General features: G+C 48.8%; 1 protein-coding gene across 1 annotated transcript in view; it reads right to left on the bottom strand.

Annotated features, from left to right (window-relative positions):
- rims4 (regulating synaptic membrane exocytosis 4) overlaps positions 1-13,872 on the bottom strand; it is a 320,346-nt gene that overhangs the window by 130,807 nt on the left and 175,667 nt on the right. The window contains exon 4 of the mRNA XM_073062233.1: positions 9,746-9,847. Coding sequence (XP_072918334.1) covers positions 9,746-9,847 — 102 coding nt within the window. The remainder of the gene's footprint in view (positions 1-9,745; positions 9,848-13,872) is intronic.

The following is a 13,872-nucleotide window of genomic DNA, read 5'->3' as shown; positions in this document are numbered from 1 at the left end:
GATGGACAATGTGACACTATTGTAGCCTAGGGCGTTACATAGTTTGGAGATGGACAATTTGACACTATTGTAGCCTGGGGCGTTACACAGTTTGGCGATGGACAATGTGACACTATTGTAGCCTGGGGCGTTACACGGTTTGGAGATGGACAATGTGACACTATTGCACCCTGGGGTGTTACACAGTTTGGAGATGGACAATGCGACACGATTGCAGCCTGGGGCGTTACACGGTTTGGAGATGGACAATGTGACACTATTGCAGCCTGGGGCGTTACACGGTTTGGAGATGGACAATGTGACACTATTGTAGCCCGGGGCGTTACACAGTTTGGCGATGTACAATGTGACACTATTGCAGCCTGGGGCGTTGCACAGTTTGGCGATGGACAATATGACACTATTGCAGCCTGGGGTGTTACACAGTTTGGAGATGTACAGTTTGGCGATGTACAATGTGACACTATTGCAGCCTGGGGTGTTACACAGTTTGGAGATGGACAAGGTGACACGATTGCAGCCTGGGGCGTTGCACAGTTTGGCGATGGACAATCTGACACTATTGCAGCCTGGGGCGTTACACAGTTTGGCGATGGACAATATGACACTATTGCAGCCTGGGGTGTTACACAGTTTGGAGATGTACAGTTTGGCGATGTACAATGTGACACTATTGCAGCCTGGGGCGTTGCACAGTTTGGCGATGGACAATATGACACTATTGCAGCCTGGGGTGTTACACAGTTTGGAGATGTACAGTTTGGCGATGTACAATGTGACACTATTGCAGCCTGGGGTGTTACACAGTTTGGAGATGGACAAGGTGACACGATTGCAGCCTGGGGCGTTGCACAGTTTGGCGATGGACAATCTGACACTATTGCAGCCTGGGGTGTTACACAGTTTGGAGATGGACAAAGTGACACGATTGCAGCCTGGGGCGTTGCACAGTTTGGAGATGGACAATCTGACACTATTGCAGCCTGGGGTGTTACACAGTTTGGAGATGGACAGTTTGGCGATGGACAATGTGACACTATTGCAGCCTGGGGCGTTACACAGTTTGGAGATGGACAATGTGACACTATTGTAGCCTGGGGCGTTATACAGTTTGGAGATGGACAATTTGACACTATTGTAGCCTGGGGCGTTACACAGTTTGGCGATGGACAATGTGACACTATTGTAGCCTGGGGCGTTACACGGTTTGGAGATGGACAATGTGACACTATTGCACCCTGGGGTGTTACACAGTTTGGAGATGGACAATGTGACACGATTGCAGCCTGGGGTGTTACACGGTTTGGAGATGGACAATGTGACACTATTGCAGTCTGGGGCGTTACACAGGTTGGAGATGGACAATGTGACACGATTGCAGCCTGGGGCATTACACGGTTTGGAGATGGACAATGTGACACGATTGCAGCCTGGGGCGTAACACAGTTTGGAGATGGACAATGTGACACTATTGCAGCCTGGGGCGTTACACGGTTTGGAGATGGACAATGTTTCACGATTGCAGCCTGGGGCGTTAAACGGTTTGGAGATGGTCAATGTGACACTATTGCAGCCTGGGGTGTTACACGGTTTGGAGATGGACAATGTGACACGATTGCAGCCTGGGGCGTTACACGGTTTGGAGATGGACAATGCGACACGATTGCAGCCTGGGGCGTTACACGGTTTGGAGATGGACAATGTGACATGATTGCAGCCTGGGGTGTTACACGGTTTGGAGATGGACAATGTGACACTATTGCAGTCTGGGGCGTTACACAGTTTGGAGATGGACAATCTGACACTATTGCAGCCTGGGGTGTTACACAGTTTGGAGATGGACAATGTGACACTATTGCAGCCTGGGGTGTTACACAGTTTGGAGATGGACAATGTGACACTATTGCAGCCTGGGTTGTTACACAGTTTGGAGATGGACAATGTGACACTATTACAGCCTGGGGTGTTACACAGTTTGGAAATGGACAGTTTGGCGATGGACAATGTGACACTATTGTAGCCCGGGGCGTTACACAGTTTGGAGATGGACAATGTGACACTATTGTAGCCTGGGGCGTTACACAGTTTGGCGATGGACAATGTGACACTATTGCAGCCTGGGGCATTACACAGTTTGGAGATGGACAATGTGACACTATTGTAGCCTGGGGCGTTACACAGTTTGGAGATGGACAATGTGACACTATTGCAGCCTGGGGTGTTACACAGTTTGGAGATGGACAGTTTGGCGATGGACAATGTGACACTATTGTAGCCTGGGGCGTTACACGGTTTGGAGATGGACAATGTGACACTATTGCACCCTGGGGTGTTACACAGTTTGGAGATGGACAATGCGACACGATTGCAGCCTGGGGCGTTACACGGTTTGGAAATGGACAATGTGACACTATTGTAGCCCGGGGCGTTACACAGTTAGGAGATGGACAATGTGACACTATTGTAGCCTGGGGCGTTACACAGTTTGGCGATGGACAATGTGACACTATTGTAGCCTGGGGCGTTACACAGTTTGGAGATGGACAATGTGACACTATTGTAGCCTGGGGCGTTACACAGTTGGGAGATGGACAATGTGACACTATTGCAGCCTGGGTCGTTACACAGTTTGAAGATGGACAATGTGACACTATTGCAGCCTGGGACGTTACACAGTTTGGAGATGGACAAGGTGACACGATTGCAGCCTGGGGCGTTGCACAGTTTGGCGATGGACAATATGACACTATTGCAGCCTGGGGTGTTACACAGTTTGGAGATGTACAGTTTGGCGATGTACAATGTGACACTATTGCAGCCTGGGGCGTTGCACAGTTTGGCAATGGACAATATGACACTATTGCAGCCTGGGGTGTTACACAGTTTGGAGATGTACAGTTTGGCGATGGACAATGTGACACTATTGCAGCCTGGGGCGTTGCACAGTTTGGCGATGGACAATATGACACTATTGCAGCCTGGGGTGTTACACAGTTTGGAGATGGACAAGGTGACACGATTGCAGCCTGGGGCGTTGCACAGTTTGGCGATGGACAATCTGACACTATTGCAGCCTGGGGTGTTACACAGTTTGGAGATGGACAAAGTGACACGATTGCAGCCTGGGGCGTTACACAGTTTGGAGATGGACAATCTGACACTATTGCAGCCTGGGGTGTTACACAGTTTGGAGATGGACAGTTTGGCGATGGACAATGTGACACTATTGTAGCCTGGGGCGTTATACAGTTTGGAGATGGACAATTTGACACTATTGTAGCCTGGGGCGTTACACAGTTTGGCGATGGACAATGTGACACTATTGTAGCCTGGGGCGTTACACGGTTTGGAGATGGACAATGTGACACTATTGCACCCTGGGGTGTTACACAGTTTGGAGATGGACAATGCGACACGATTGCAGCCTGGGGCGTTACACGGTTTGGAGATGGACAATGTGACACTATTGCAGCCTGGGACGTTACACGGTTTGGAGATGGACAATGTGACACTATTGTAGCCCGGGGCGTTACACAGTTTGGAGATGGACAATGTGACACTATTGCAGCCTGGGGTGTTACACAGTTTGGAGATGGACAATCTGACACTATTGCAGCCTGGGGTGTTACACAGTTTGGAGATGGACAGTTTGGCGATAGACAATGTGACATTATTGTAGCCTGGGGCGTTACACAGTTTGGAGATGGACAATGTGACACTATTGCAGCCTGGGGCGTTACACAGTTTGGAGATGGACAATGTGACACTATTGCAGACTGGGGCGTTACACGGTTTGGAGATGGGCAATGTGACACGATTGCAGTCTGGGGCGTTACACGGTTTGGAGATGGACAATGTGACACTATTGTAGCCTGGGGCGTAACACAGTTTGGAGATGGACAATGTGACACTATTGCAGCCTGGGGCGTTACACGGTTTGGAGATGGACAATGTGACACGATTGCAGCCTGGGGCGTTACACAGTTTGGAGATGGACGATGTGACACTATTGCAGCCTGGGGTGTTACACGGTTTGGTGATGGACAATGTGACACTATTGCAGCCTGGGGTGTTACACAGTTTGTAGATGGACGGTTTGGAGATGGACAATGTGACACTATTGCAGCCTGGGGCGTTACACGGTTTGGAGATGGACAATGTGACACTATTGCACCCTGGGGTGTTAACAGTTTGGAGATGGACAATGTGACACGATTGCAGCCTGGGGTGTTACAGAGTTTGGAGATGGACAGTTTGGCGATGGACAATGTGACACTATTGCAGCCTGGGGCGTTACACGGTTTGGAGATGGACAATGTGACACGATTGCAGCCTGGGGCGTTACACGGTTTGGAGATGGACAATGTGACACTATTGCAGCCTGGGGTGTTACACAGTTTGGAGATGGACAAGGTGACAAGATTGCAGCCTGGGGCGTTACACAGTTTGGAGATGGACAATGTGACACTATTACAGCATGGGGTGTTACACAGTTTGGAGATGGACGGTTTGGGGATGGACAATGTGACACTATTGTAGCCTGGGGCATTACACAGTTTGGAGATGGACAATCTGACACTATTGCAGCCTGGGGCGTTACACGGTTTGGAGATGGACAATGTGACACGATTGCAGCCTGGGACGTAACACAGTTTGGAGATGGACAATGTGACACTATTGCAGCCTGGGGCGTTAAACGGTTTGGAGATGGACAATGTGACACTATTGCAGCCTGGTGTGTTACACGGTTTGGAGATGGACAATGTGACATTATTGCAGCCTGGGGTGTTACACAGTTTGGAGATGGACGGTTTGGAGATGGACAATGTGACACTTTTGCAGCCTGGGGCGTTACACAGTTTGGAGATGAACAATGTGACACTATTGCACCCTGGGGTGTTACACAGTTTGGAGATGGACAATGTGACACGATTGCAGCCTGGGGTGTTACACGGTTTGGAGATGGACAATGTGACACTATTGCAGTCTGGGGCGTAACACAGTTTGTAGATGGACGGTTTGGAGATGGACAATGTGACACGATTGCAGCCTGGGGCATTACACGGTTTGGAGATGGACAATGTGACACGATTGCAGCCTGGGGCGTAACACAGTTTGGAGATGGACAATGTGACACTATTGCAGCCTGGGGCGTTACACGGTTTGGAGATGGACAATGTGACACGATTGCAGCCTGGGGCGTTAAACGGTTTGGAGATGGTCAATGTGACACTATTGCAGCCTGGGGTGTTACACGGTTTGGAGATGGACAATGTGACACGATTGCAGCCTGGGGCGTTACACGGTTTGGAGATGGACAATGCGAAACGATTGCAGCCTGGGGCGTTACACGGTTTGGAGATGGACAATGTGACATGATTGCAGCCTGGGGTGTTACACGGTTTGGAGATGGACAATGTGACACTATTGCATTCTGGGGCGTTACACAGTTTGGAGATGGACAATCTGACACTATTGCAGCCTGGGGTGTTACACAGTTTGGAGATGGACAGTTTGGCGATGGACAATGTGACACTATTGTAGCCTGGGGCGTTACACAGTTTGGAGATGGAGAATGTGACACTATTGTAGCCTGGGGCGTTACACAGTTTGGCGATGGACAATGTGACACTATTGCAGCCTGGGGCATTACACAGTTTGGAGATGGACAATGTGACACTATTGCAGCCTGGGGTGTTACACAGTTTGGAGATGGACAGTTTGGCGTTGGACAATGTGACACTTTTGTAGCCTGGGGCGTTACACGGTTTGGAGATGGACAATGTGACACTATTGTAGCCTGGGGCGTTACACGGTTTGGAGATGGACAATGTGACACTATTGTAGCCTGGGGCGTTACACAGTTTGGAGATGGACAATGCGACACGATTGCAGCTTGGGGCGTTACACAGTTTGGAGATGGACAATGTGACACTATTGTAGCCTGGAGCGTTACAGTTGGGAGATGGACAATGTGACACTATTGCAGCCTGGGGCGTTGCACAGTTTGGCGATGGACAATATGACACTATTGCAGCCTGGGGTGTTACACAGTTTGGAGATGGACAATGTGACACTATTGCAGCCTGGGGTGTTACACAGTTTGGAGATGGACAATGTGACACTATTGCAGCCTGGGGTGTTACACGGTTTGGAGATGGACAATGTGACACTATTGCAGCCTGGGGTGTTACACAGTTTGCCGATGGACAATGTGACACTATTGCAGCCTGGGGTGTTACACAGTTTGGAGATGGACAATCTGACACTATTGCAGCCTGGGGTGTTACACAGTTTGGAGATGTACAGTTTGGCGATGTACAATGTGACACTATTGTAGCCTGGGGTGTTACACAGTTTGGAGATGGACAATGTGACACTATTGTAGCCTGGGGTGTTACACAGTTTGGAGATGGACAATGTGACACTATTGCAGCCTGGGGTGTTACACAGTTTGGAGATGGACAATCTGACACTATTGCAGCCTGGGGTGTTACACAGTTTGGAGATGGACAATGTGACACTATTGTAGCCTAGGGCGTTACATAGTTTGGAGATGGACAATTTGACACTATTGTAGCCTGGAGCGTTACACAGTTTGGCGATGGACAATGTGACACTATTGTAGCCTGGGGCGTTACACGGTTTGGAGATGGACAATGTGACACTATTGCACCCTGGGGTGTTACACAGTTTGGAGATGGACAATGCGACACGATTGCAGCCTGGGGCGTTACACGGTTTGGAGATGGACAATGTGACACTATTGCAGCCTGGGGCGTTACACGGTTTGGAGATGGACAATGTGACACTATTGTAGCCCGGGGCGTTACACAGTTTGGAGATGGACAATGTGACACTATTGCAGCCTGGGGTGTTACACAGTTTGGAGATGGACAGTTTGGCGATAGACAATGTGACACTATTGTAGCCTGGGGCGTTACACAGTTTGGAGATGGACAATGTGACACTATTGCAGCCTGGGGCGTTACACAGTTTGGAGATGGACAATGTGACACTATTGCAGACTGGGGCGTTACACGGTTTGGAGATGGGCAATGTGACACGATTGCAGCCTGGGGCGTAAAAGTTTGGAGATGGACAATGTGACACTATTGCAGCCTGGGGCGTTACACGGTTTGGAGATGGACGATGTGACACTATTGCAGCCTGGGGTGTTACACGGTTTGGAGATGGACAATGTGACACTATTGCAGCCTGGGGTGTTACACAGTTTGTAGATGGACGGTTTGGAGATGGACAATGTGACACTATTGCAGCCTGGGGCGTTACACGGTTAGGAGATGGACAGTTTGGCGATGGACAATGTGACACTATTGTAGCCTGGGGCGTTACACAGTTTGGAGATGGACAATTTGACACTATTGTAGCCTGGGGCGTTACACAGTTTGGCGATGGACAATGTGACACTATTGTAGCCTGGGGCGTTACACTGTTTGGAGATGGACAGTTTGGCGATAGACAATGTGACACTATTGTAGCCTGGGGCGTTACACAGTTTGGAGATGGACAATGTGACACTATTGCAGCCTGGGGCGTTACACAGTTTGGAGATGGACAATGTGACACTATTGCAGACTGGGGCGTTACACGGTTTGGAGATGGACAATGTGACACTATTGTAGCCTGGGGCGTAACACAGTTTGGAGATGGACAATGTGACACTATTGTAGCCTGGGGCGTTACACGGTTTGGAGATGGACAATGTGACACGATTGCAGCCTGGGGTGTTACACAGTTTGGAGATGGACGATGTGACACTATTGCAGCCTGGGGTGTTACACGGTTTGGAGATGGACAATGTGACACTATTGCAGCCTGGGGTGTTACACAGTTTGTAGATGGACGGTTTGGAGATGGACAATGTGACACTATTGCAGCCTGGGGCGTTACACGGTTAGGAGATGGACAATGTGACACTATTGCACCCTGGGGTGTTAACAGTTTGGAGATGGACAATGTGACACTATTGCAGCCTGGGGCGTTACACGGTTAGGAGATGGACAATGTGACACGATTGCAGCCTGGGGTGTTACAGAGTTTGGAGATGGACAGTTTGGCGATGGACAATGTGACACTATTGCAGCCTGGGGCGTTACACAGTTTGGAGATGGACAATGTGACACTATTACAGCCTGGGGTGTTACACAGTTTGGAGATGGACGGTTTGGGGATGGACAATGTGACACTATTGTAGCCTGGGGCATTACACAGTTTGGAGATGGACAATCTGACACTATTGCAGCCTGGGGCGTTACACAGTTTGGAGATGGACAATGTGACACTATTGCAGCCTGGGGCGTTACACAGTTTGGAGATGGACAATCTGACACTATTGCAGCCTGGGGCATTACGCAGTTTGGAGATGGACAATGTGACACTATTGCAGCCTGGGGTGTTACACGGTTTGGAGATGGACAATATGACACTATTGCAGCCTGGGGTGTTACACAGTTTGGCGATGGACAATGTGACACTATTGCAGCCTGGGTTGTTACACAGTTTGGAGATGGACAATGTGACACTATTGCAGCCTGGGGCGTTACACAGTTTGGAGATGGACAATGTGACACTATTGCAGCCTGGGGCGTTACACAGTTTGGAGATGGACAATGTGACACTATTGCAGCCTGGGGTGTTACACAGTTTGGAGATGGACAATCTGACACTATTGCAGCCTGGGGCGTTACACAGTTTGGAGATGGACAATGTGACACTATTGCAGCCTGGGGCGTTACACAGTTTGGAGATGGACAATGTGACACTATTGCAGCCTGGGGTGTTACACAGTTTGGAGATGGACAGTTTGGCGATGGACAATGTGACACAATTGTAGCCTGGGGCGTTACACAGTTTGGAGATGGACAATGTGACACTATTGCAGCCTGGGGTGTTACACAGTTTGGAGATGGACAATGTGACACTATTGCAGCCTGGGTTGTTACACAGTTTGGAGATGGACAATGTGACACTATTGCAGCCTGGGGCGTTACACAGTTTGGAGATGGACAATGTGACACTATTGCAGCCTGGGGCGTTACACAGTTTGGAGATGGACAATGTGACACTATTGCAGCCTGGGGTGTTACGCAGTTTGGAGATGGACAATGTTACAGTATTGCAGCCTGGGGTGTTACGCAGTTTGGAGATGGACAATGTTACACTATTGCAGCCTGGGGTGTTACACAGTTTGGAGATGAACTCTGGCACCATCTGAAAGGAGTTTGTACGTTCTCCCTCGTGACTGCGTGAGTTTCCTCTGGGTGCTCCGGTATTCTCCCAACAGTCCAAAGGCGTACCAGTTGGTAGGTCAATTGGTCAGTAAAATTGTCCTGTGATGAGGCTTGTGCTAAATCGGTGAGTTGCCAGGCTGCCTGACTCCACGCCGTGTCTCTACACAAATAGACATTTGAAATGTACACGAAGAGCTCAGGTTTAGAGCCGGTTCCATGGTTTGCCACGGACCAATAGCATTTAGCAAGGGGTCTGCAAGCTCCACGTTGAGAGCCTTTGACAGACATGGGCCAAATGTGGGCAAATAGGAATGTTGGTCAGCATGAAGCAGATGGGCTGAAGGGCCCTTCTTATTACTCTAATTCCTTTCTTTCCCCCCCCCCCCCCCCCCCCCCCACCTCTACACATGCTGTTTGACCCGCTGGGTTCCACAGACAGATTGCGTGTTATACTGGATTTGTTCGATCTGGCATTGAGTACAGCAGCCTACCTGGCAGAGTCTTGGTCCCTGGTTTCAGGGTGAGACCCCGGGCTTGAATCACCTCCACTTCCAGCTGCCCGTCTCGTTCCAGAATTCCCATTTCAACGTCACCTGTCGGGAAAGAAAGAGGGCTGAGGATTTTCTGCAACGCACCATCTGTACCTATCTCCAGAGAGGGGGAGAGGGGAAGAGGGGGAGGAAGGCCCATTGATTTTTGCATGTCCCCTTCAGGATATCACAAACTGCTTGTAGTGGAGGCACAATTATGAAATTAATTACAACAGACGGCTGTCGAGGGCAAGTTGCTGAGTATATTTAAAGCTGAGGTTGATAAGTTCTTGATTAGTCAGGGCATCAAAGGTTACAGGGGGAAGACTGGAGAATGGGGTTGAGAGGGATTTTAAAAAATCAGTCATGGTGGAATGGCAAAGCAGATTCAATGGGCCAAATGGCCTAATTCTGCTCTAAAAGTAATGTATTGCACCCAACTACAGATCAAGTCCCACACAGAGCAATGTCATTGACATCAGATCATCTCCTCTGTATCTGCTTGACAGCTTAGCTTCACCCCAGGACTCTGGGTGAAATTAGACCATTAATATCACCTCCTAAGAATCGTCAGTAACTTTGGCCCTCAGTACTGCCCCTCCCACAGCTGGACCCTCCCTCGGTACCGCCCCTCCCACGGTGGGACCCTCCCTCGGTACCTCCCCTCCCACAGTGGGACCCTCCCTCTGTACCGCCCCTCCCACGGTGTGACCCTCCCTCTGTACCGCCCCTCCCACGGTGTGACCCACCCTCTATATCACCCCTCCCACAGTGTGACCCCTTCTCGGTACCCGCCCCTCCCACAGTGTGACCCCTCCTCGGTACAGATCTCAGTCTACGTTGAACTGCCGATCCCTGGACTAAGTGTGGTCATCTCCTGTAACTGTCCATCTCAGATGAGAGTGCTGTCCATTGACCTTGGACCCAAATCCCTCACAACACTGCAGCATTAAATTAGATTTTCATCCTGAAACCTTCAGAGGCTCCTGTTACCACAGTCAGCTCCCTGGCAGAGCTGTGTTGGTATGAAAGATGTGATTTAATTAATGAACAAATTGCATCTCAAACCACGAAACCCACATCAGAGTGTTTGAGTTTCTCGGTGCTGACCATCTGCTGCTCTGAGATTAATATCTTTCTTGACAAACTGTAATAAAACCAAACAAGAAATTTGTTTTAAATTAATTAAAATGTTAAGGTTGGTCGAAAGCCCAGCTGAAGGTTATTCCATCTCTGGCATTTGGCAACGAGCAAAGAGGAAGAAATCATCGGTCAGTCCTTGTGAGGTTTAAAGACAAGAAGTTGTTTTATTTGTCACAGATATTTATAAACGTACAGTGAACTGCCTCGTTTGCATCAACGACCCACGCAGTCCGAGGACGTGCTGGGCAGGTGTCGCAACACTTCCGACACCAACGTAGCGTGTCCACAGCTCACTGACCCTGACCAGAATGTCTTCGGGATGTGGGAGGAAACCCGCACGGTCACGGGGAGAAAGCACAAACTCCGCACAGACAGCAGCGGGAGGTGAACCTCCACTGGTGATTGCTGGCGCTGTACCCTGAGCTAGTGTGCCACCCCACTCCATTACCGTTCTCCCTCGAGGTGGATCGAGAACTTCAAAACTTGAACAACAGTTTGAATGGAGGGATTTTGGAATGGGGGGGGAGGTGGGCCATTGTCCGTGTGGTTGTCAAATATATAGCCGGATGCAGAACAGTTGGAAATCTGTTGGGTGAAAATGCAAATGGAGTTTAATTCAGGTTTCTGTGGGGTGATGCATTCCAGGAGGGCAGATGCCAGAGGAAAGCGTACAGAAGGTGCAGGAACACTGATATATTTAGGGTGCACATCCACATCTCCCTGAGAGTGACAAGACTATTCGATAAAGAGGGCATTTGGTATGCTTGCCCTCGTCAATCGAAGTACGGGTGTATCAATCAGGAAGTGACGTTGCAGCCATTGATCAGCTTATATTTGAAGTGTGCGAGAGAGGGTCAAGTCACTGATGTGGAGGCTTTGCAGAGACTGCAGAAGAGATTCACCGGGATGCTGACTGTGGGGGTTGAAATCTGGAGACCCAACACAGGCTCTCGACCCAAAATGCTGCCTGACCCATCCATTTTCACCAGGAATGTTACCCAGATTGGAGAATGTGTGCTACAAGGAGAGGTTAGATAAATTGTCTTGTTGCTCATTTCTGGTCACCTATTAGTGACAAAAATCAGGGCTGTTTGAATATAAACATGCTACAGACGCTCGTTAGAAACTGTTCGGCAATGGTCCCCTGTCCCAACCGAGCAGCAGCCCCGATAAACCAATGGGCCAATTAACCAGAATCCACTGTGTAGATACACACACAATGTAATACATGAAAATTACTGTGTTACAATAAGAAATATATTAAAAATAGATAAGTAGTGCAAAAAGACAGCAAAATAATGTAGTCTTCATGGGTTCAGATGGGATGAGTCAGATTTGCATCATGGTTAGCACAGATACGTGGGCTGATAGGCCAGTTCCTGCACTGTATTGTTTTAATGTTCAAACACTGTCTGGGGCTGCTTTCTAAAAAACCTCCATGTCATTTAACATCAGCCATCAGCGCTGATGGAGGTGCAACACATGGTCCTGCACTGCCACCATGTGGTGGACAACGGCACTGCAGCTAGATCAGGGAGGAACTCAGAATCAGATTTATGGTCGTGAAATTTGTTAACTTAGCAGCAGCAGTTCAACGCAATGCATAGTCTAGAACAAAGAGAACATAATAATAATAATAAATAACTAAATCAATTAGTTTACATATATTGAATAGATTAAAAATCGTGCAAAAATAGAAATATATTTTCTTAAGTGAGGTAGTGTTCACCAGTTCAATGTCCATTTAGGAATCGGATGGCAGAGAGGAAGAAGCTGTTCCTGAATCATTGAGTGTGTGCCTCAGGCTTCTGTACCTCCTACCTGATGGTAACAGTGAGAAGGGGGCATGACCTGGGTGCTGGGGCTCCTTAATAATGGACTCTGCCTTTCTGAGACACCGCTCCCTAAAGATGTCCTGGGTACGCTAGTACCCAAGATGGAGCTGACTAGATTTACAACCCTCTGCAACTTCTTTCAGTCCTGTGCAATAGCACCCCCCCCCCCCCCACCATACCAGACAGTGATAAAGCCTGTCAGAATACTCTCCACGGTACAACTATATAAGTATTTGAGTGTACGAGTGTATTTGTTGACATGCCAAATCTCTTCAGACTCCTAATGAAGTATAGCCGCTGTCTTGCCTTCTTTATAACTACATCGATATGTTGGGACCAGGTTAGGTCCTCAGAGATCCTGACACCCAGGAACTTGAAACTGCTCACTCTCTCCACTTCTGATCCCACTATTAGGATTGATATGTGTTCCTTCATCTTACCCTTCCAGAAGTCCACTTATGTCCTTGAATACTCCCGCCAGTTGGTTGGCACAGGATTTCAGAGCCTTACCCGGTACCCCAACAGGACCTTCCACCTTGCGAGGGTTCACTCTCTTTAAAGACAACATAACATCGACCTCTGAGACGGAGATCACAGGGTCATCAGGTGCAGCAGGGGTCTTCACAGCTCTAGTTATATTTCAAAGTTATATTTGAAAGCCCCCTTTCAAATCAGGCAAAGCGTTGAGTTCATCTGGTGGTGAAGCATCGCTGTCATTCTTGCTATTGGGTTTCGCTTTGTAGGAAGTAATGTCTTGCAGACCCTGCCAGAGTTACCGTACATCCGATGTCACCTCCAACCTCATTTGAAATTATCTCTTCGCCCTTGAGATAGTCCTCTGCAAATTGGACCTGTTTTCTAGTACAGACCTGGGTTGCCAGACTTAAATGCCACAGATCTAGCCTTCAGCAGACGATGTACCTCCTGGTTCACCCATGGCTTTTGGTTTGGGAATGTACAGTAAGTCTTTGTAGGCACACACTCATCCACACAGGTTTTAATGAAGTCAGTAACAACGGCAGCATACTCATCCAGATTCGAAGATGAATCCCTGAATACAGTCCAGTTCACTGATTCAAAGCAGTCCTGTAGGTGCTTCTGTGCTTCCCT

This window comes from Hemitrygon akajei, chromosome 11 (genome assembly GCF_048418815.1).
Source record: "Hemitrygon akajei chromosome 11, sHemAka1.3, whole genome shotgun sequence".
Lineage (NCBI taxonomy): Eukaryota > Metazoa > Chordata > Chondrichthyes > Myliobatiformes > Dasyatidae > Hemitrygon > Hemitrygon akajei.
The sequence above is the reverse complement of the archived record's forward strand: the minus strand, read 5'-3'. Positions and strand labels throughout refer to the sequence as shown.